The sequence below is a fragment of the Conger conger genome, chromosome 14 (genome assembly GCF_963514075.1).
Source record: "Conger conger chromosome 14, fConCon1.1, whole genome shotgun sequence".
NCBI lineage: Eukaryota > Metazoa > Chordata > Actinopteri > Anguilliformes > Congridae > Conger > Conger conger.
This window is the reverse complement of record NC_083773.1, coordinates 36,137,698-36,161,754: the sequence shown is the minus strand read 5'-3', so window position 1 is coordinate 36,161,754 and position 24,057 is coordinate 36,137,698. Positions and strand designations below refer to the sequence as shown.

The window sequence follows — 24,057 nt, the reverse complement described above, 5'->3', positions numbered from 1 at the left end:
TGTGTAATTTAGCTTATAGCGCAATGGTTCAGAAATCGGCATCTCAAAAGTTGCAGTTTCGACTCTCAGATGGGACGTTGCCGTTGAATCTCGAATGATTCATCTGACCTTCTGAAAATGTCCAACTGTATAAACGGGCCACGGGTAAAACCCTGAGGACACAAGAATCTTGCTAAGCTCTTCAATCTGAATGTAAACGTGCTGGGGAATTTTAGAGGAAACATTACAAAAATGTGGAAAAGGCCCAAGCGTTCCCAAAGGAATGCGTTGACCGTGGGCCTCCGGTGCTGGAATGTGAATCCCGTCGCTCGGTGGATACAGTACATTAGCACCCAGAGAGACCCGGATGTTTGGAAAGAGTCCCCCTACCCCACCCAACCTCTCATCCTCACCATCTCCCTTCTTCTCCTCTCTCTTCTTCTCCACTTTTTTTTCCTCTCTTCTCTTATTCTTTTCCTCTCCTCTCGTCCTCTCCCCCAGTCCATGGTGAAGCAGTTCCAGGACCCCGACAGCTCTTTCCCCCTGATTCGGAAGGAGTCCCCGGGCGTGTCCCTCCTCAGCTACCTGTCCGACTCCACCCAGGCCTTCACCACCTCCTCCCTGTGCGGGGAGGAAGAGGAGGAGGAGGAGGAGGAGGAGGCCTCTCGTTCCCGTGACGACCCTGTGGAGACGGGCGACCGCTGGCCCGCCCACCCGGCCGTGGGGCCCCTAACCCCCGCGGAGAGCCAGGCCAGGTCCTCGCCCCTCCCCCCGCAGCGTTACAGCACCCCGGACATCCTCAGGCAGAACGGGGCTGCGGCCGGGGGGGCGGAGCCGGGGGGGCAGGCCCCGCCCGGGGGCGGCGGCCTCAGGAGGGCCTCGGCCCGGAGGATCGGCGCTCTGCTGGGGGACCTGCAGGGGGCGCTGCGGGAGGGGGAGCGGCCCGGGAGGGAGCTGCAGAGGCTGGAGAAGAGCATCCTCAACTTCCACAGCATCTTAAAAGTGAGTCAGCCAATGGGCCGCTGGCCCTGATCGAGGCAGCAAATGGGCCGTTGGCCCTGAGCGAGGCAGCCAATGGGCCGCTGGCCCTGAGCAAGGCAGCCAATGGGCCGCTTGCCCTGAGGGAGGCAGCCAATGGGCAGATAGTAAGAACTACAGAACATGAGTCAGATGCAATTTGCATAAAATATAATGTAGCAGTCGTCTTTAACCAGCCAATGGGACGCGTGCCCTGAGTGAGACAGCCAAAGGACCGCTTGCCCTGTGTGAGGCAGCAATCACATTACATCACATTACATTGCATTACATTTATTTAGCATTAGGTTTTATCCAACATGCTGTACAGTAAGTGCACACCAATGTCTTAGTAAGAACTACGGCATTTGCAAGAAGTATAAATTGTTGTTGTCTATAGCCAGCCAATGGGTCGCTTCCTCTCAGTGAGTCAGCCAATGGGCTTCATACATAATCTTCTTACTGCAATTTATTATTGTACAACCAATGAGCTATTATCATGTAGTCTAACTCATAACAGATATGCAACAGGGCAGGATGATCATATTATCTGGACAGAGGAAATGTGGATTTCGACCAATGAAAAAAAAAAAAAAAAGTGCGGAAAGACAGAAATATATTAACACGCATCTCTCCATTACATTACATTACATTATTGGCATTTGGCAGACACTCGTATCCAGAGCAACGTACAGTTGATTAGACTAAGCAGGAGACAGGAGCAATGCAGGGCCTTGCTCAAGGGCCCAACGGCTGTGCGGATCTCATTGCAGCTACGCCGGGATTAGAACCGCCAACCTTGCGTGTCCCAGTCATTTACCTTAACCACTACGCTACAGGCCGCCCTGTACATACGCATCTCTCCAAAGATCTACAGATCACTGTAGTAGCAACAGAACATCATTGTTAACTGGATTAATTAAATGCCAATAGGCAACATGATAACAACATGAACGCAATATACATTGACTGACAGACACTTTTGAATCAGTTAATCAAGGATTCTCAATGCATTATGGCACACGCCCATGCAAAATCTCTCTTGCCCCCGTCTCAGAATGATCTTTACCTGCATAAGACCACCTCAACTGAGACCCTGGCCGTGGAGGAGGTCCTGGAGAGTTTTGACTTCCTGTCCACGGATTTTAACGCGGATGAGATCTCCAGCCTGGGGAGCATCCGGCTGAGAGACACGGGGTAAGGGTTTCACCTCGCTCCCATGACCGGGCCAGTTCAGTGTCTTACTGCAGCACTTACTGATTTACAAAGAAACACTATCAGAGCTCCCCCTGGTGGAAATCAAGGGTTATTTTCTAAATAACTCGAGCCACCTAGAAAGCCCGTCCACTGTCTTTAATGTATAAATCAATTACTGGCACCTATTAGCACTATGCAACTTCTGTTTTGATTGAATATCCTTTGATTATTATTATTATTGTAGAATGTACTGTCTTGATTGTTTGAATGTTTGTTAAATGTATGTTCACTCTCCAAATGAGTGTTTAATGCTGATGAAGTAAATAACAACCAGTAACATACACGTTCTGGACTGACTCAGATGACCTGACAGACTACAGCAGTTTGGCCTTTCTGATTTCAGAAAGTGCTTGGGTGCTGCACTTTTCAAAAGAGCCAATCAGGGCCAGAGATGAGCTGAGCAGTCCAATCAGGGCCAAAGATGAACTTGAGGGCCCAATCAGGGCTAAAGATGAACTCAAACGCTCCTCTCAGTTTCTAGCCGTGTGTATTTCCTGTTAGAAACCATGATAATGTGATGCTAAGGACATCAGTAAAAATATAATATGCATCTCAGCAGAAGAGCTTTGGGGGAAGTGCATTTTTGACTTTGGGAAAACAGATGGAACAGTGTGTATGAGTGTGGGAGAGCTTTGAGTCCTGTAGAGGTTCTCAGGGTTCGAAAACTGATCGATTGAGTGGATTGAGATGATTGAGTGGTTTCCAGGGTCCCGCACAGCAGTTTCAGAGCGGACAGATGTAAAAACAAAAGTGTATGAAATGGATCAGCCCAAACCGACTGTGTACCCGCCCCCCGTCCCCCACCATGTGGTCCAGCCCATGTAACCTGCATTGGTCTCTCCTCCCCGCAGGATTGGCTCCTTCCAGGAGAACACTTTGCGGAGCCTGGGGCAGCTGCCACAGGAGGGCCTGGTACCCGAGGACCCGGACGTGGCCCCCCTAACCACAGGGAATTCCAGTCTGGATCAGGCACTGGAAGTGCACCTGGAGAGCTGCAAAATCCTGCTGCAGGTAAGCGGCTAAGCTGTAATGCAAAAAAGAAACTACAAAACACCGTTCAAAATATGGCTAAAAACTACAAAATGGTGACGCTGTAGGCCGTTTTACAGTTGTCATAAACCGCAGACATATACCGTCGATATATTAAATACATTTGCACAAATACATTTTTCAAACACCTGTATTTTATATATTGGCCATCCCTGTGTATTAACTGCTACACAGGTTTTACCTGGTGTCAACTGGTGCTTTTGCCTTTCTTTTTTTTTGCTTTTTTTTGCCTGCCGTTACCTGATGCTAGTATAACTTTTTTTAAATCGTGCACGTTCGTGTGTATGTGTGTGGGTGCATCAGCTTGTGTGTGTGGGTTCATCCGTTTGCTTGTGTGGGTGTGTGTGCGCTTGCATGTGTAATAATGTGTTTTAAGACCACAAACCTGAACCTGCATGTTGTCATCACTGAATGAATGTCTGTAATTCAGCTGTGCATTGTACTGTATAGAGTCGATGCTCTGAGGTCTGAGACGTTTATTTTGTTGTGTTGCTCCTTACAATGGAATTTTCTTTATCACAGCAAATGGAGGCCACAAACTCTGCTGTCGTGCAGAAGGAACTTCTGCGAGAGTTGTCACTACAAATAGAGACTTTAGAGAGAATCAGCAAGCTGTCCTTAGAGAAGAAGATTGACATTTACACAGCAGCAGATCGTGAGTGGTATTATGTTCAAAAATACAATTATAAATGCCTTGCATATAACATGATATAAAATGAGAGAGAAACTATAGAATTGAAACGTTGCATATTTATCAAGATTAGGTATTAGAAATGTACTGCAAAGCAAGGTTTGCTCTTTAATCGTGTCATTCTCTGTTCAAAGTTGTTAATGGTTCTTTTTTTGGTATTATTTGCCTGCGTTTCCTATCAGTTCCTAAATAATTCAATCATATGTTAACCTTTGACCAGAGTTCTCTTTTTTAAAATACTGTGAATACTGTGCGGCCTAAATAGAACATTAGACAATCTGCACCCTCTAGTGGTAAGAAATAAAAATGTATGTTTTCTTGTCAAGGCTCAACGATATATAGGGCTACTATTGTTCCACAAATAATTTAATTAAACAAAATAAATAACATCAGCATATTGAAGATAATTATCTACCTACTCTAAGCCTGGGGATTTACAGGGAGAAATTAAAATGTACAATACTGTGCAGAAGTCTTAGGCACCCTAGACTTTATTATATATATGTTTATTTTTGTGTGTGTGTTAGTATAAAAGAACACATTTGAGATTTCCAAATATTCATTTTCCAAAAGATTTAATTTTACAGAGACATTATTGTATTTAATTTTAAAAAGTAACATATTACTGTAAGCAATTGACAACTTTTTACATAAAAACTTGATCAAGGCTGTCAGAAGTAAGGAGCCAACCAAAGTCTGCAGAAGACCTGGGACAAGTTCTCCAACATGCTTGGAACATCCTCCCTGCGGATTGTCTTATAGAACTGCAGGACAGCGTTGGCTATCTCAGAGAAGTGATGCAGTTTTCCCGCCGAAGGGTGGTCACAAAAAATACTGATTTGATTCAGTTTTTAACTATTCTGCCAAATTACTAAAATGTAATGTAAAATGTATAGTAAATTTATTTAGGACCTTTCATTGAATTATATTTGAAAGAATCTTATCTGTACAGAATGTTACACAGGTGCCTAAGACTTTTGCACAGTACTGTAAAACAGAAAAATAAACCATGTTTTAAATATTGAGTACTGCAATCACATACTGTAATAATTTTCCAGCTGCCAATCCCCTTCCTGTATTTCAGTCTTATTCTTGTTTCTATGTTAATTTCCTGTATTCAAGTCCCCTTCCCGTGTTTGAGTCCCCTTCCTCTGTTCGAGTCCCTTTCCTGTGTTTTTGAGTACCCTCGTTGCATTCGAGTCCCCTTCCTGTGTTTTTGAGTACCCTCGTTGTGTTCGAGTCCCCTTCCTGTGTCTCATTCCATCCCCTGTTATTGTGTTGACATCCTGTGTCTCATTCCATCCCGTTATTGTGTTCATGTCCTGTGTCTCATTGCCTTCCCTGTTATTGTGTTGACGTCCTGTGTCTCATTCCATCCCGTTATTGTGTTGACGTCCTGTGTCTCATTGCCTTCCCTGTTATTGTGTTCACGTCCTGTGTCTCATTGCCTTCCCTGTTATTGAGTTGACGTCCTGTGTCTCATGACCTTCCCTGTTATTGTGTTGACGTCCTGTGTCTCATTGCCTTCCCTGTTATTGTGTTGACGTCCTGTGTCTCATTGCCTTCCCTGTTATTGTGTTCATGTCCTGTGTCTCATTGCCTTCCCTGTTATTGTGTTCATGTCCTGTGTCTCATTGCCTTCCCTGTTATTGTGTTCATGTCCTGTGTCTCATTGCCTTCCCTGTTATTGTGTTCATGTCCTGTGTCTCATTGCCTTCCCTGTTATTGTGTTCATGTCCTGTGTCTCATTGCCTTCCCTGTTATTGTGTTGACATCCTGTGTCTCATTGCCTTCCCTGCATGTTGCAGTTGTTCCAAAAGCACAGAGACAGAAGGGGCTGCTGGCCCTCTGGGAGGAGAGCGCCAGCGGAGACTCCAACTTCTGCTGCTCAGCGGAAACGTTTGTGAAGACGCTGAGGAAGCGCTTCATCCACAGAGTCAAAGCCAAGCAGCCGGGACAGGCAGATGCAGGTCAGCACTCCTCCCCACTGCGACAGAGGCGCTGAAAATGTAAAGGCCGTATTAAAATCCTGCATTTAGACAGGTACAGGGCAGTGGCTAATGATGCTTTGTGTTAGGCTGTGCTAAAGTCCAGTAGGCAATAGGATAGGATAGGACAGTCACTCAGTTGATATTCAGGTGCAGGAGGGGTTCTGTAGTTAGGTACAGGAGGGGTGTTCAGCAGGTAGTTGGGTACAGGACGGGTGTTCAGTAGATATTCGGGTACAGGAGCGGTTCAGTAGATATTCGGGTACAGGAGCGGTTCAGTAGATATTCGGGTAAAGGAGCGGTTCAGTATATATTCGGGTACAGGAGCGGTTCAGTAGATATTCAGGTACAGGCGGGGTTCAGTAGATATTCGGGTACAGGCGGGGTTCAGCAGATATTCGGGTACAGGAGGGTGTTCAGTAAATATTCAGGTACAGGAGGGGTTCAGTAGATATTGAGGTACAGGAGGTGCTCAGCGCTGTATGGATGTGCTCCCTGTCACAGTGTTCACTCAGCTCCTGAAGCAGATCCAGGCCAGCTGCAGGATGGTCCCCGCGCCCTCCCAAAACACCCAGCACGTGACCGCATTCCAGCTCTTCAATTACCTGAGCAGATGGGGCCTGTCCGACTTTGGGGAGCACATCTCTCATCTCGCTAAAGAAGGTACGCCAAGCCCCGGGGTGGGGAACGCTTGCTCCTGTCCAAGGGAAGAGGGCCTCATCTGGTTTGTGAGAATAGATATCTAATAAACATTCATAGGGTACATTCCGCTCCCTGACTGCCAGCATTCGATTGATCAGACACACACACACACACACACACTCACACACACACACTCACACACACACACACTCACACACACACACACACACACACACACACACACACACTCACACACACACACTCACACACACACACACTCACACACATACACACACACTCACACACACTCACACACACACACACACACACACACACACACACACACTCACACTCACACACACACACACACACACACACACACACACACACACACTGGAATACCCAGCTGTGGCTATCCCATCTCCTCCAGCTCCAGGCAGCCTTTGCTCCCCGATGGTTTGACCTCACTCATCATTCAGTCAGGAAGGCAAATTCACTGACCATCTTCTACGCATGTCTAAAAAGCTCACCTTTTCAGATGATACCTCTGTCTTTCTGTTAAAAAGCTTCTCTCACTTTATCTCACAGGTACCAGGGGCAGTGATTCGGGTGCATGTCTCTATCTCTTGGGTGTTTGCTTACTATGTGAAACGCACTTTTTTTTTGTTACGTTGGTTAAACAACCATTCCATCCGCCGAGAATCAGGCCACACTCTCCCTCCTACATCCGTCCGTTACGCAACACGGAAATACGCGGCGTGCAGACGCCGTTCGGAGTGAAACGCTCCTCGGAGCGGAGCTGCAGTCTCTCCGCAGGACTCATAAAACCGCAGCTGGAGAGAGGCGGCCATAACACCACCTAAAATCCCTGCACTCTGTCTCAGTCCACCTGACACACACCAGCAAGCAGACTCACACACTGCCTAAAATCCCTGCACTCTCAGTCCACCTGAGGCTTTCGCCCAGTGAAAAACACACACCCCTGTACGCACACACACACGCACACACACACACACACACACACACACACACACACTGCCTAAAATCCCTGCACTCTGCCTCAGTCCGCCTGAGGCATTAGCCTGGTGAAAAACACACACCCATGCAGACGCACACCCCTGTACGCACACACACACCCTGCCTGATCGGCGTGTTGTGGTCGTTCTGTGAGGAGAAGGCCCTCCTGGTGCAGGGGACGGCTGCTGCTGACGAGTTGCCCTGCTGCAGTGCGTCTAGCTGGAGAGGGAGGCGGTGTCACTTGTGTGAAGTGTCTGAGTTTTAATGTGAGGCACTGGGCCGCTTTCAATCACGTCACAGTGAACTGTTTTGTTCACAGAATTATTTAGACTCGTGTCTGACAAGTCAGTAAGTTCCACGATGGACAGCATTCTGACTATGCCACTGGTTCCTAAACTTTAAAATTAGAAATAAGACCCTAATTAGAAATATCTCTTAGTTTTGTGACTCAAGTGATAAACGTAGTACTTTTCAGGGACCCGTCAAATACACATACTAGCCTAGTCTTATTCCGGGGCCCGCCCCATGCCCTCCCTCCCACAACCCATTGTTCAAGGTTCATAGTTCACTGGGCTGCACCGTGCATGTACCGCCCTCCGCTGACCTGCTCTCCGTCCCCTCGACCTGGCGAATCTCACGGCCTGTCGTCCTCCCTCAGTCTACCTGCTGGGGGTGCTGGAGAGCCCGGAGAGGAGGAGGGCCCTGAAGCGGCTGAAAGGGAGGCGTGTGGCGGAGCTGCAGCCCCTGGGGAGCACACTGCACCTCCTGGCCGGCCTCCAGACCGACCAGAACCACAAGGTGGCCCGAGCCGCCAGCTCCTGCCTCGCCCGAGCCTCCGGCTGCAAGGCCTTCAGGGCCAAGGTAGGACTCCGCCGGCACCCCCCAGGCCTCACGCCTCAGTCACATACGTCTTAACATGCTGTGTACTCCCCTGGACCTGAGGGTAGAAAAATGACCCGCCTTCATTAAACCCCGAAAATAAAGTAGCTTGATTGTTTTGCATGAAGAAACAACCTGTCACTCATCACACTCATTTCAAGTCGAAAAAAGATCATTTTCTCTGCTGTTAAACATAGTGGCGGGTTCCTATTGAGCCTTAAGACAACACAAGGGTTAAATTAAATTTGATTTGTATTTTTTTGTATTTGTACGGTAGCAAATACACCTTACGGAATAACAGGAAAAAAAGGGAACAAAAGAAAAGGGGCAAACACGAGATCCAAACCCCCCAAATAGCAAGCACAAAAAAAAAAAACTGTGGTGAGAAAAGACTCCCCAATGGGGAGAAGTCTTGGGAGGACCTGGCTATAGACGGGGAGCCCATCCTCTGCTGGCCAGGAAGGTTTTTCTGTTCTCAAATATGTGGAACAGCTTGGCAAGTCAAGGAGTAGAGCTGAAGAACTTCAGGGTGTTCAAGTGCAGGCTTGTCACAGTGTAACACTATGAGAATGAACGGCATGTTCTGGTCATGAAACATTCCTGTTTTGATACGTTCAGTGCCAGGCTCAGTGCCTTAAATGTTAATGGCAAAGCAATGCAGGGATTCCTCGAGCTAGCAATTCTAAAAGAAAGTGTTCATTCAAAGTAATTTGTGTGGAGTGTCTGAGGCTGTAAAACAGGGATCTGAAACCACTGTCCTGGAGGGACTGTGCCTGATTTCCTTTCAATCAGCAACCCATTTAGGCCTTGGAAACAACACACCTCGACCAGGGCGTTCCCGAACCTTTTTCTGGACCCCAAGTGAATGTTCACAAATTTACACCACCCTAACACCCCACCCACACACGCCTTGTGCCTAACAACACCGTTTAGTCATGACTCATGACTATTTTGGAGATATACCAGGAAGCATACTGTGCTTCATTGCTTTCTTGGGTTGGGTTTAGTTGGGTTGTTGTGATGTTCAACATGTAGTAGCCTATATTAATATATTTTAAAGAAAAAACAAAATTCCACAAAAAAACTTTTATGTGACCCCATCCTCAAATTAGGCGACCCCACATAGGTTCACAACCAACACTTTGGGATACCCCTGCTTTAGACAATCTTTGACGTAATTAAGCATGTAAATTAAGTGCAGGTGCCCATCAAAATCCAGCAGACACAGCCGGTCTCCAGGATTTGAGTGAGATCCCTGCTGTATAGTGAGTACAAAGGTATGCACTAATTAACGTGATTGTTCTTCCTCTGTGTTTAATTTCAGGCTATAGTGTATTACACAGAGGTTCTGAGGAGCAGAAGCACACAGCAGCAGCTAGCAGCCTGTCTGGCGCTCAAGTGTTTGAGGGTGAGTGTGGTGTTTCCGTGGGTCATGCTGCGGGCATGCGTGTGCGTCGAGGATACTGGCAGAAATACTGGCCGTTCATCCCAGCAGCTTTAACATTAATGCCACAGATTACGGCCCCCCTTCGCCCGCTACCATGCTAATCTGCTTTGTTTTTGCTTTATCTCCGTCTCTATGTTTATCTGTTTTTAATGCTGTGCCGAGCTGCAGACGGATTTCAGCTAGGGCCTTTATAAACGGGAGGGAGGGAGGTTTTCCCGCAGCTCATAGACGGGAGGGAGTGGCGGTGAAAGGAAGGGGAGGATTTTAGAAGCGCCTTCTCGACGGGAAGTCTGATGTGGCTCCCAAAAAATGCTCAGCCTGTTGACCGGCTATTCTGAGTCTCAAAGTCTCAGGGGCCACCACACGTTCAAAAACATCACGCGGTTATGACTAACTGTAATGGCCAGGGGGCGGCGGCCATTTTGTTGGTGTTTGGGAAACATGTTGTTAATGCACCTGCGGTATCTGAGGAGCCGTAGTCTCTGCCCCTGGATTAAGTGCAGATCATTCCTCCCTGGAGGAGATGTAAAGCGGGATTAGGCGCCATGATCCCGTTCTCTGGTTCTGGCAGGCTGCGGAGAGTGTGGAGCAGGTGGCCGAGCTGTGGCAGTCTGCGGACGAGGATCTGCGCAGCGCAGCCAGGGAGACGGTGCTGTCCTTCGGTAACTACCGCCGTCTGCGCAGCCGTCTGCGCAGCTGTCTGCACTCGCAGAGCTCCCCGCCCCTTAAAGGGGAAGTCTTGACCATGGTCTTCATCTCATATGGGTTTAAAATTATATATATATATCTGCCTCTTAAAGGGGAATTCCAGGCAACAAATTTGGTTTAATATATAAAACTATCCACTTCTTACAGGGGAATTCCAGGCAACAAATATGGTTTAATATATAAAACTATCCACTTCTTACAGGGGAAGTCCAGGCAACAAATATGGTTTAATATTTTAAAACGATCCACTTCTTAAAGGGGAAGTCCTGACAACATTAAGCAGGGATTGCAGAGTTAGCTGGATAACTGCACGAAGTAAAACATGGAACAGCTCTTTTCACTTCGGTCCATGTTCCAGATTTGGGAGGGTTCCAGGTTTTAATCAGTGCAGTTATCCAGCTAACTCTGCAATCTCGCTTCATTAACTACCCCCCTGTAATTGCAGGTAGTCAAATATATTTGTTCCCGACAGATTTAAAATCCCTCCTACTTGTATTAATCTACCATGTATCATCAACACGTTGCTTCTCAACCCATGCTGAAATATATCAGTCTAGTTTCATATATGTACCGGCAATAATTACAGAACACCAGCAACTCGAACGGATTCAATGCCAGTGTTAATTAGAATCTATTCCTGTAAGCTGAGACAGAGTGTGGCTATTTTAGTAATGGGTGCAATAAATTTCTCATACAACACAGGCTCGCAGATCGCATGACTCACACCTTTTACGTTTGTACAGCGCAGTCTATTTCTTCGTTTTGCTACTTTCATCCATATTTGTCCTACAAAGTTAAGTACATTGGCGTCAATCACATCAAAGGGCAACGTGCTGATATTAGAACACAAGAGAAGCCAGTAAAATGACTTGGATTATATTTATACTCAGACCGGTTCTTGCGATAACTTTTTGCTCGAGGCAAGTTCCAACAGGAATTATTTTGGCTGCTTGTGCAGCACACAAGATTCTTTGTGAAGAGCTGCAGTGAATCCAAAAACCACATGTACTGTCAAAAGCTACATTTCATTACTAGGACCAGGGGTAGGCTATACAACAAGCTTATGGATGAACAGAAAGCCTACAGATGCTGCAGTCTGTGTGAACCAGAGTTTGAGCAGCCCTGGACTTGTGTCTTATTTCCACAGTATATTACCTCAATGGGCTCTAGTATTGGTGGAAGCGAGCTATACACATCCATGTTAGGGAGTGTGGCTGCATTGGCCAAGTCAACTGTCATTGTCCATCAAAAATGATTAAAATATCGAGTTACGTATTGTCAAGTCTTTTGAATGAATTTGAAAGGCTAACCTAAAAAGAGAAAAGGAAATGGCTATAACCTTTTGACAAGACTTTTTCTGGTGTCCCTGGGCTATATTACATTACACAAGTTTATAGATGCTATTTTCATAGGTGTGCGACTGTTGACAAACTGGATAGTCTGGATTGTGGTACAATGTGTTCTCCAGCACATTTTCTAAGCACCAGTCAGCCAACCAAACAAAATGCATTACATGCAAAACCAGTCAACTGATCAGCTACTGATTGTTGCTCAACTAACTTGGGTGCATGCACTCACATTCTCCTACATTGCAAGCAGGAGCCCAGCTAACAGAAAATATTCTCGCATTGTGCCAAAAAAATGATAAATATGAGAAAATTGGTGAATGCACCAAGTCATCTTAAAAAGCAGAGGCAAGCAATTTGAAAACGAATCTGTTCGTACAAGTGGTTCTTGCATGAAGCCCAGTGAGTCCATTCTGGCCATAGAGTTGACTCAACACTAAACATTTTACTAAACAGGAAACAGCAAGCTTCTTAAAAAGCCATAATCTTTGAAGGCAGCAAGCCAGAATGCGTGTCCTCCACATCTCCTTGCTTCCTTTTCACCTTTCCCTCTGCTTCTTCCCCTCTCTCCCAGGTAAAAAAGGGTACCTTGCCTTCCAGAGAATGGACCAGATTCACTGTGAGCTACAAGAGGAGGCCTACAGGAACCTGGACACTGAAATCACCATTTTATGAAGGAATCACGAACCTCCCCACCTGCAAAACTTCCTTCTTCTCGCACTGGAGCTCCAGGGCAGCAGAGCTTTTACAGAAAGGGCAAAGGTTAAAGGTCATCGTGTCAAGCACAATGGCAAGAAATCCAACATGACTGGAACTTCCTGCTGCTCAAGACTTATTGAGCGCCAAGATTTATAAAGCCAATGACTTTTCAAAACAAGTTTGAGTACGTATATATGATTATCAGGTTCTAAGTGATGTAAAACATTTTTCATGTATTTATAAATAATGCTTAGTATATTTCATTGATATGCACTTCAGTATTGCTTTCATATACAAAAATATATATAAGAAGTCAGTATGATGATGTATATAACTGTTTAGAGGATGGGATTATAACTCTTAAATATTGTTTCAGTAATACAACTGCAGCGATCTCAGGATGTGTGTGTACAAAGATGAAAATATCATCAAAGGGCACCTTTGGAAAGAATGAATGTGGAAAGATAAGAATGTGGTTGTACATAAGCATTTAGAGCCCCACACGAGTTGTATATGTGGTACCTCTAACCTCCCCTTGAGTTAAAATTAATATCCAAATGCTTAGCATTACAAAGTGTTCAAACTCAATGTCAAATACCAACATGGTCAGTAAGCCAAGTTATAAGAATGTTGACCATTCATAGAATTTCAGATAACATTAGGTGCTTTTGAACCACAAATTAATAAAGCACAAATGTGTTCACCAGTATCTTAATACATTACCTTGACATGCCGTAAAACAAAATGGCCCTGGTGTACAAATGGACGATATGTTGTTTGATTTGTAGCGCTCAGGGTTAAGCTGTTAGACTAAGGCTAAGGCCAATCGGCACTGAAAACGAGATTAATGGAAGCCAAAACAATTTGTCACCAACGCTACAGAGAAAGCAGTCGTCGCAGATCGGAAAACCCCACATCATACCATCACAAATCATACTACGGATGCATTTGTACACCACTGCGATTACACAGTAAAACCATCCATTATTTAAAGGGTACAGTGGTAACTCTAGGCAAGTCCTAGAGAGGGTGATAATTGCACTGCCTTACACCCAAAACAAGTTCATTTCATTCTCAGCCGCACATTTAGGTTATCTTATTTGTATTATTTAATTCATGTTAATGTTAGCCATTTTCCATTTTCATTAAGTCCTTTTTCCCACCAAATTGAACATTCCTCAATAGACCAAAGTGCTTCTTCGGAGAAGACAAAACTTGTATGTGAGATGAGGAAGTTTGTAATAGAATTATTTTCTTCAATACCTCTCGACTACGACAATTTTTGATTGAATGTCCTTAAATCGGTCTATTATAAAATGTACAGGGCACTGTCTGCCCTGCACAGCAATGAATCTGACAAACAAACATCAAATTATAGTCCTTACTTTGAAGGTTTTCCAACAAACTACAGTATGTAGGTTTCACATTTAGTGCTGAGACTGCAATCACCTACAGCAGTTTACAAATTATTTCCTTCTTGGTAATTGGCATCACAGTATTTGTGGACATTTCATTTTATTGGATTATCCATCTTCAAGTACTGAACGAACCTTTTGGAAATCAGACCAAATATAATAACAATGGTGTTAACCTACGTTTCACACTAAATTTCCAGAGGACCAGTGTAATATAAGTCATGTACACTTCAATGCACATTAATCCTGATCTAAGATCTGTATAAAGAGAGAAAAACAGTTCAGAAAGCAAAGCTCTTCTGTAAATTCAAGTCAACTGCAAAGTCTGAGTTGTGCTCAAGCAATACTAGCAGTTATAAGACACTGCGATAATACACCTAAAAATGCATAAATATCCGAAGTACGGCTCGTTGCTAACGAATGACGGAGAAAACAGAGCCTGCAATGAACACAGGTGGGCAAAGACCAGTCGTGTGTTGTTGAAACATTTATTGTATTGGTGCATTTCAGAAAAATAAGAATGATTTGGTGCCGATTGCTATCCCATGCAACAGGCTGTACAGATAAACAACAAAGATGCTAATGAGAAAAGGGGAGGGGCAAATGTATGTAAAAAGGTAGAGGGACAAAAGTGGGTAGAGGGCAGGGACATATAGACAAATAGACATGTAAAGAGGGAGAGGAGTGAGAGATGGGTAGTGGCAAGGGAGGGAGGCAGTGATACGGGTAGCAGGGAGGGAGTGGGGCAGAGATATCGGTAGGAATAATGGGGCGAGGCAAAGATGGGAGGGAGGCTCACAGCTTTCGAAAGCGCCCACTGGCAGTGTTCCAACTCAGGCAGAACACGACAAATCTGCAGAAAACAAAAACAAACAAAAAAAAAAAACAACACAAGCGCCTCGATAACCAACGAGCGAGAAGCCCTGGTTATATTCGAAAAGCATTCAGGATTCGCTTCAATGTTTTCAATATCATAATCCAGCGGTTCACCCTGTCATTGCACTGGCCTCAAGTCATTCTGTACAACAGGTTTGCTGTACAAAACCAGTCTCAGAACAGCACATCATTAAGGGCCAGTTTCACAGACACAGATTAAGCCTAGTCCTGGACTAATTAAATTTGTACATAGAATCCCCATTGAAAACTGAGTTTTGTCCACAACCAGGCTTCATCTGAGAAACAGGCCCTAAAAGTACAGGAACTGTACTAATCACCGCAAATACAGGCCTGAAATCAGACGGGCGCTGCGGTAAAGCAAAACAATACCAAAGAATTCCCAAAACCTTACATCCAATGTGGATAGTAAGCATTAACAATGATTGGTTCATCTGCTTAAATCAAGCATGGAAATTAAGAGAGAAAACAAACAAAAAAAAGTAAAACAAGCCAACAACATTGTACACATTAGTCATTGTGCAACCCATACAGTTTTGTGATGCAGGAAAGCTAGTTTAAAAACCATGAACGACAGGCCAGTAACCGTGTGGACAGCCCGTACAGTGTTGCCCTTCTCTCAGCAGCCAAGCGGAGGCTGAAGGCAGCTGCTAATTTTATGCCTGCGATTACTCCTTGTATTAGATAGCGAAAGCTCGAGTTTCGCTTCCCCATACAGACAGAATGAAAATAGAAGGCTCCGGGACATATGATCTCACACTGGATTTCAGAGGCACGCAGAGGAGCCGCAGGGAACACGTTAGCAGAGAGACCGTGAGCAAACCGCCATATGTGCACGGTCCCAAATCTCTCGCGTCAAAAACGGCCGACATTTCTGAAGACTGTGGCTCATCGAAGGATTAGCAAAGGATTGTGGGAATTTTACATTCTCCCACCACCAGACTTTGAGCCCAAGAACTATTCATTTCCAGTACCAAACATATTCATTTTAATACTCCTACTCCTCCTCCCCCCCCCCCCCCCCCCCCCCCCAGTGCATCTCCAAATGGCTGAAGAATATAACCCGGAGTTATTTCCTGGTCACACAAACCAAATCAATGTTGGGGACTAGGACACACAAAATGGGCCTACACGACCATTAAAAAAACCAAGCACAAAGGTGTGCATCAATCAAAACCACATTTATATACACGAGAAGCCAAATTCAGAGTGAAAAAGGCTTCCGAACTAAAAGGAGGGACAACAAAACATTGGACACAGACCTAGAATGACACAGCAGAAATTTCAAATACAAATATGCGAGTTCCACACAATTTCACAAAAGGATCAAATCAACTATGTACTCTAATCTCATGAGAGCAAACGCTTCATCATAGGCCGTAGCCAAGGCGCATTACAAAACACAATACAGTTGGGGCTTTTTTTCTTCTTCTTCTGGGTTTCATTGTCAAAATGCAACTTGTAAAAGTAGACGGGGGGCAAAACTTGAACACTGTGCGGTGTGTGGAGTTCAGCCGACAGCCGGGATCCAACGCTGTGCTTTATCTCCTCCCGCCGAGGCGTAAAAAGCGAACCCCAGGGGCTCACTCGTTCTCAATGGGTCCCGCATTTTTCTAAAGGGCCACAACAGAGAGTTTTCATGTGTCTTCAACCCTACAACATTGTGGATTTTCAGTGAAGTAAATCTGGCTAGGCTAAAGTTATCCCCCTCCCCCCAGGCACATGTCGACAGCATTTCTCAGCATTTCTTACGGGACTATCAGTGACGGATCATGGCAGCTAGCACATCCAGTACTCTCACCGGGTATGAAAAAAGCCACCAGAGACAAACCTCACCTCATTCACATCCAGGCCATGGGAAATAACCCCCCCCCCCCCCCCGTCTGGTTTTTAAAAACACAACTTTATTAAATTAGGTGGTACCAATTACAGTGCGCCGATACCACCTTGCTACACCGAGTTTGGAGGAGACTTGTGATTGTTCCAATTTCTCTGCCGTTTCTGCGAGGCGTCCCACGTCCATCAGTCTACTGAGGGTCACAGATATTCACATTTTTTGTTACTTTTTCCAGCCTTGTAACACTTAAGACACAGCTCATTCCAAATGGTATTTCATGTCTACAACAGAAACGCGCGCGCGCGCACACACACACACACACACACACACACACACACACACACACACACACACACACACACACACACACACACACACACACACACAAAACACAAAGATGCGTGAACTTATCGGCCACGTGGGAGGAACAGAGAGCTAGTCAACCCATGCAAATTGTAGATCCAGTAATGCTGATGCTGGATGCAGGAGAGTGGTAGTGGTGGTGGTGGTGGTGGTGGAGGAGGAGGAGGAGGTGGGGGTGGGGGTCTTAACAGTAAAATCTGGATGAAAGGGTTCCGATGGAGAATGACGTGGTCCATCCCACCAAAACAGAGGCAGAGCAGAGGAAAGACGACTCTTCTCGCAAATTTGAGAGTTTGAAGTTGGGATGTTATTCACAGACTAGATACAGATTGTCCAGTGTCCTTGTATATGCCTAGCCAGCATAGGAGCTTGGCTCACACTGCAGCCAGAGGATCTAGGTGCCAACGATGCTGGGGTCGTGTGCCGCATCTGGCAGTGGAGAATCGTGGCAGTGGTACAGGAAGCAGTTTCCCCAGCAGCTGTAACAGAGGAGGAACAGGGCTGCCAGGAAGACCAAGGCACAGATGGTGCACGGCTTCCTCTCCAGCAGAAAGCTGAGCAGGTAAAACCCCATAAACATCGAGTGGTTGAACCACAAGGCCGGGTTCAACGGTTTCGGGATGAGGAGGACCGGCAGCAACCACTGAAGGCAGTACATGGTCTCCGATGCGTTGGGACACCGACCTCAAAATGACGTCCGCAGAGCCGGACGGAAAAAAACTCAGTGGGGCCGTTAGCCACCGGTGAACAACGTGGGTTGATGCTTATCTGTATTAGCATCAAGTCAGACCTTTGAGAAAAACAAAAAAACAAAAAACACTGTTAACATACAAGTGCAGCATTTTTCACTTTATAGATTCAGCTAGACTAACATTATCCAAGATGCAACCAAGTAGCAAGTTGCAATCGCAGCAAAATGTTACAACAGTCGACTTTGAACTCAGAAGGTGGCAAGATGATGTTAGCCAATAGCTATAACTTTTATGGACTTCGCCACTAATGGTATAATACATAGTGCACACTTTCCGACCGAGCTGGACATCTAGACATATAATGAATGGTAGCGGATCACATGCGATTTGTCTCAAGAGACGTGCGCTATCAACATGACGTTATTCAAATACTAGGTTAGCTGTCTCATAGCTAACATTAGCTAGCTACTGGACACACTTTCTAATTCAACTCAAACAACGCGATTCCCTAAAACAAGACATTTCACTAATTAATTGATATTCTCCTGAGTGATTGTGGATTCGCTAACTCGACCATCTTCATTCAGTTGGTTGGTTAGCTAATGGTAGCAATGTTGGCCCATACACTTTCCGCGTTGTTAAATTACCGTCAGCAACATAGCTGGCATACTAGTAGCTAATATGCACTAGTATGCCAGCTATGCCAGTCTACATACGGTGCAAATTACACACCAAAACGGTGTAAATTAGCTGCTCTGATGCACTGTGCCATCGTAGCAAAACGTTTACAGGAGTTACTGGGATTTCCACGTTCTAATCTAGTTAGCTAGCTACCTGGAATGTGTAAACCACTGAATGTGGGGTTCAGACACCCCAATAGCTAGCTGGCTAACTAACCAAACTCGGCGCTTTATCAGTTGATTGTAGTGTGAAGTTAGCCAGCTTTTTAGCCGAGGCGTCACAGCACCAGACCACGTTGCAGTAGCTGACTGACGTTAATAACTCCCAATGTTAAATATCAAAAAAGCTCGCTAACACAGTAGCTAATCTAAACACAAATAGTCTGCAGACAGGCACGCGATCATCCATATCTAGCTAGCATCAGGACAATATTCAACTAGTTAGCTAACCAGCTAGCGTTGTTTATCGGAATAATACAAGACGGCAATTTAGGATGGTAGATTAACAATTCATACTATAACATCATAAATCAATATAAGGAAACGCTAATTGTTGTTACATATCAGGATCTATAGCTATAAACAAAAACTGTATTTCTTCGGACCACATCAGCTAGCTAGTTAGCTAGCAGGGCTAAAATGAGCATTAATACAGAACAGCCAATGCCCCCAATCAATGAGCAGAAAGTGCAACTATCTTTTCTATAAGCAAAGATTCGTTTTTTTTCAGTGATTTGTCACAGATTATGAAACAGACCTGCCATTCTCGGAGATCACTATATTCCGTCCAGGCTACTCGCTTCCATTATCATCTAGCATCCTGCGCACCTTCAGCTCTTTCTCAGGACCCCGGAGGGATGAAGGTGTCAATGACAAGTGCCTGATGTTTATTAAGGGAAAGGGATGTAAAGTTGTAAACACAGATGTAGCTAAAACCTCCTATCGCTTACTAAAAAAAAGTTGAGAGATTACTAACTATTTAAGGTTAGAACATGTTGTTGTTCTACACAAGAACAGATCATTCTCTTCAGGCCTAAATCAGGTTTCATTGCCTCTCGCTTGACGCACGACATATATAAGAACGAGAGACGGCTTCCGCTTACCGATTCCATGGATTCCTATTGGAGCTGCTCAATGGCGCATGAAGCCAGTTCATGGGGGCTGCCATGTTTGACGATGGGGCTTTTTGGCACCAGTCCCTGGATAGTAATTAGCGCAGGGTGAATCCATTTTCGCATTTACAAGTACTGTCTAAAATGGTATAATTTCGACCCAAGTCATAGTTTTAAATGTATCTCAATGGGGCACCAAAGGCTTAACAAGCTGCAATACCTCCTGGTAGCCACTGGAGTTTGCGAGCTTCCGGGGAATGTCAACCCCTGGTCCTCTGGTTGCACCACAGCTCTCTGTTGCACCAAAAGTAGAAATAGCATATTCTTGCTGCGGGGGCTAGCATGGTGTTTGTAGACACAAAACAGTTTTTTGTTTGTAGACCACATGACTGGAACAATGCTGTACATTAACCTAGGCGTTATTACAATGGTGAACTTCTGAGGCAATTTAGTATGTAAATTACATTCATTACATATGAAATTTCCTCAGAAGTTCATCACTGTAATTGTAACTGGATTGGGTTTTGAGCCTACATGTGCCAGGGGTCCAAGTAGCACAGCGCCAAAGTAAGGGTATTTTGTGTGTGTCAACACTACCATCTTTTTGGAAGGATTTTGGACCCTTCCTCCATGTAGATCCTTGCAATAACATGCAATAACAAACTATTCTTGAGTTTGCGCTTATCAACTGTCCTTGAGTTCAGCCCACAGGTTTTCAGTTGGATTGAGGTCTCGTGCCTGAGATGGCCATTGAAGGACATTGATTTTGTTTTCATGTAACCATTTTTATGCATCTCTTCTGTATTGATGCCAGACATCGATGCTGTATGCTGTAACTGACCAAAATGGGTATATGGGTACAGGGTGGAAGCTATTACCATATAAGAAGGGGTTCTTGTCTGTGGGGTTCCTGTACAAATATGAGCTGATCGCATTAGCCTCTCTACTAATTATAATATCTAAAAAGTTGATACACTGTCGGTCATGGCAAATATTGGACTTTAAATGATAACTTTTAGAGTCTAACCAGTTATAAAAGAGCAACAACTCAACTTACAGTACCCTGCCCGAACATAATTATATTAACGTCATTAGTTATATCACATATTGCATCATTTGCATCATATTGCATCATAGTCCCCATTCAAAACTACAACTTTACCCTGGTGAATTTATACCATTTTGGACTGTTTTGCATACATGTTCACACTGAAAACCAAAAGGCATGCATCTTGAAATCAGCTTGTCAGTCAACATCAGTGCTGTTTGCTAGAGATGTCATTGTCTTTCTTGTGTATATTTTGTACTCTCAACTCGCATACAAGTGCACATTTGTTGGGGTTATATCACCTGCCATGCCAGAGCTGTCATTGCTACATTTTTTCTGTTACCCTCTGTGTGTGTGTGTGCACATAGGAAAATATACTGACTCAACAATGATGGTATTATAGGTTCTAATTATAACAGGTACATCATAAATTAGTCAATATGGTTGACCCAAAGAAGTTATTTTTGCTTCAGTCCATGTTCCAAATTTGAGTGGGGTCTGGGCTTCATTGGTTATGTGCAGTGCAGTTATCTGGCTAACAACACAATTGCATAACAGTGTCAGACTTTATAACTGCATATAAATCAAAGGAGAAGGAAATATAATTTGATTTATGCGAAAATGACAAATGCTTCCAGTCATCATTCATTCCCCCAGTCAAATACATTTTTTTGGTGTTTCTTGAGGCCATAAAATAGACTGATGGCACCCACGGTCTGGTATCTGTGAAGGCACTATTCCAATGTTTGGATGGGCCCTGCAGTCTGGTAATTGTTAAAACACTAGACCAGAGTGTGTTTGGGTTACAGGGTCTGATACCACCTGTATTTGTTAATTAGCACAATTCCTCAGCTAAGAATTACATGTATGTGTGGAAGAAATACATGGCAGGACTTTACATCTCTGCTAAAATACAACAGCAGTTTTGTATTGTATGCTATTTATAAATAAAGCTTTTCGCCTTACATTAACCACTAGATGGCAAACTTTTACAAAAAAGAAAACATCAGACAAAGTATGAACAGTTGTATTTTAAAAAGCCATTAGAGAGACTGTGTTTTTTTTCTCTCTGCAACAGTTATGCATATTCTTGAATACATTATGTCTTTGGTTATACTTTTCAAGCATATATACCTTGTGGAGGAATGCACTAAACTAATGTTCACACCTTCAATTATTTTCTTTGAAGTCAATTATTTGATTGTCTGCTAATCAAATAATTATGAGAGATGCTCTCTCATTTGTAGGCTGCAAGTATTTTTTCAGAATTTGCAACGTATACAGTGGGAAGTGATGCAGTTTTAACGCCAAAGGGTGGTCACAAAAAATATTGATTTGATTCAGTTTTTAACTATTCTGCCAAATTACTAAAATGTAATGTAAAATGTATAGTACATTTATTTAGGACCTTTCATTGAATTATTTTTGAAATAATCTTATCTGTACAGAATGTTATACAGGTGCCTAAGACTTTTGCACAGTACTGTATATATATATATATATATATATATATATATATATATATATATATATATATATTTACAAAATGCCTTAAGTTTTTATAGTTCAGCACTGAATGCATCTCTTCTGTATTGATGCCAGGCATCGATGCTGTATGCTGTAACTTACTAATAGCTTGCTAATAGTAGCTAATCTAAACACAAATAGTCTGCAGACAGGCACGCGATCATCCATATCTAGCTAGCATCAGGACAATATTTAACTAGTTAGCTAACCAGCTAGCGTTGTTTATCGGAATAATACTTAATATTTGTGCACAAACTTGATGTAGAAAATATGGTAAAGATATCAGCATGCATCCAAATACAAAACATTGTGCAGACACACAAATAATCAGAGAATTGTATTTAATTTTTTTTGTTCTTATATTGGAACATGATTTTTTGATGTAGAGAAATGGTATCAAGGATTGTTGTGATATGCCTTTTATTGTCTGAGTCTATGGCAAAGTAATCCGTTGTAATCCGTGAGCATGGGCAGGGGGAGGCTGGAGTTTTATAGCCCTGCTTTGCAAATAAGAGACTGATAAGCATCTATACTGCTGTTCTCGCAAGCGGAGAACATTGTTTTTAACAATCTGGCATCGCTGTTTTGTGGTTTTATTACGTTGCAGATTTTGTATATTATGAATATGAACGCAACTATAATTTGAAACATTGATCACTCAAGCCTATCCCCTTGCCCCCTTGTGGTTAAGTGATCAATATTTTGTGAAAGCCATAGGTGTCAAAATTATTGGCACCCCTCACAATGATTGTAAATAAAATTAAACAAAGTGAAATCAACAATACAATTTTACTCAGTCTTATAGAACTATATTGTATCATTCCATCAATTTCTGTTTCACTAGAGTATAAAACAGAAAGTGAGGCAACAAGCATGCAAAATCCCTTTGTCAACCATCAGCGTGGGAAAAGCCAAAGAACTGTCAATTCAGAAAACAAGTACAATGGGGTGTCTCGGTGGCGCAGCCTGTAGAGCACTGACCGCATGCTCATTGCGAGCCGCGACGTCGGCGGTTTGAATCCGACCGTCCGACATTTGTCGCATGTCTTCCCCACTCTCTCGCTCCCATTCTTCCTGTCTCTCTATACTATATACTGTCCAATAAAGCTGAAAAAGGCCTAAAAAATATCAAAAAAAAGAAAACAAGTACAATAATGGCTAAACTTACCCCATAACACTGTACGGGCAAAAAATTGATAAAAGATATGGAATGGTTGTCAGGAAGAGGATGCAAGTGCATATTGTCCCCACAGACAGTGAAGAAGACAGTGAGGCCACAGAGACCAAAGGATCACAGTTGAAGAACTGCAGAGATTGGTGGCTCCTTCGAAACCATGAAGTCTCATAAAACGATAAAATGGTCAATGGTCAGATGAGACCATAATGGAATACCATCAACATGTTTTGTGGCAAAAGAGGAATTCATACAAGGAGAAGCACCTCATACCTACTGTCAAATATGAAGGTGGGTCATTGATGTTTTGGAGATGTTTTGTTGCCAGTGTCTGCACCTCCTTTTCTGGCTTCCTTTCCTTGCCTCCCCCAATGGGTGGAGATAGGAGAAAGGAAAGGAAGCAAGGAAAGGAAGGAGGTGGAAAAAAAAAGCAATTGGAATGAGCCCTGTGCCCTATAGTCTTCTGTCTGTAGACTTCCCACAAAAAATGTGAAAAAGCCATTAACACCACTCACCACGGCTGATAAAACAAATTGCATACTTAGGACCAGTTTTCATCCCAAGAGAGATGAAAGCTTTAGACTAACCTAAATTAATG

General features: G+C 43.9%; 2 protein-coding genes across 2 annotated transcripts in view; one reads left to right on the top strand and one right to left on the bottom strand.

Moving 5' to 3' along the window:
- Positions 1-13,420, top strand: part of ripor3 (RIPOR family member 3) — a 54,185-nt gene extending 40,765 nt beyond the window's left edge. The window contains exons 13-22 of the mRNA XM_061218788.1: positions 481-981; positions 2,051-2,190; positions 3,102-3,261; positions 3,823-3,955; positions 5,800-5,961; positions 6,484-6,642; positions 8,297-8,499; positions 9,842-9,925; positions 10,536-10,626; positions 12,593-13,420. Coding sequence (XP_061074772.1) covers positions 481-981; positions 2,051-2,190; positions 3,102-3,261; positions 3,823-3,955; positions 5,800-5,961; positions 6,484-6,642; positions 8,297-8,499; positions 9,842-9,925; positions 10,536-10,626; positions 12,593-12,693 — 1,734 coding nt within the window. The 3' untranslated portion in view covers positions 12,694-13,420. The remainder of the gene's footprint in view (positions 1-480; positions 982-2,050; positions 2,191-3,101; positions 3,262-3,822; positions 3,956-5,799; positions 5,962-6,483; positions 6,643-8,296; positions 8,500-9,841; positions 9,926-10,535; positions 10,627-12,592) is intronic.
- Positions 13,421-16,910: 3,490 nt separating this feature from the next.
- blcap (bladder cancer associated protein) lies at positions 16,911-19,489 on the bottom strand. The gene is made up of 2 exons (XM_061220925.1): positions 19,356-19,489; positions 16,911-18,016 (listed from the first exon to the last, which is right to left on the bottom strand). The coding sequence occupies exon 2, from the start codon at positions 17,882-17,884 to the stop codon at positions 17,621-17,623; it is 264 nt and encodes an 87-aa protein (XP_061076909.1). The 5' UTR covers positions 17,885-18,016; positions 19,356-19,489; the 3' UTR covers positions 16,911-17,620.
- Between the last annotated feature and the right edge of the window lie 4,568 nt (positions 19,490-24,057).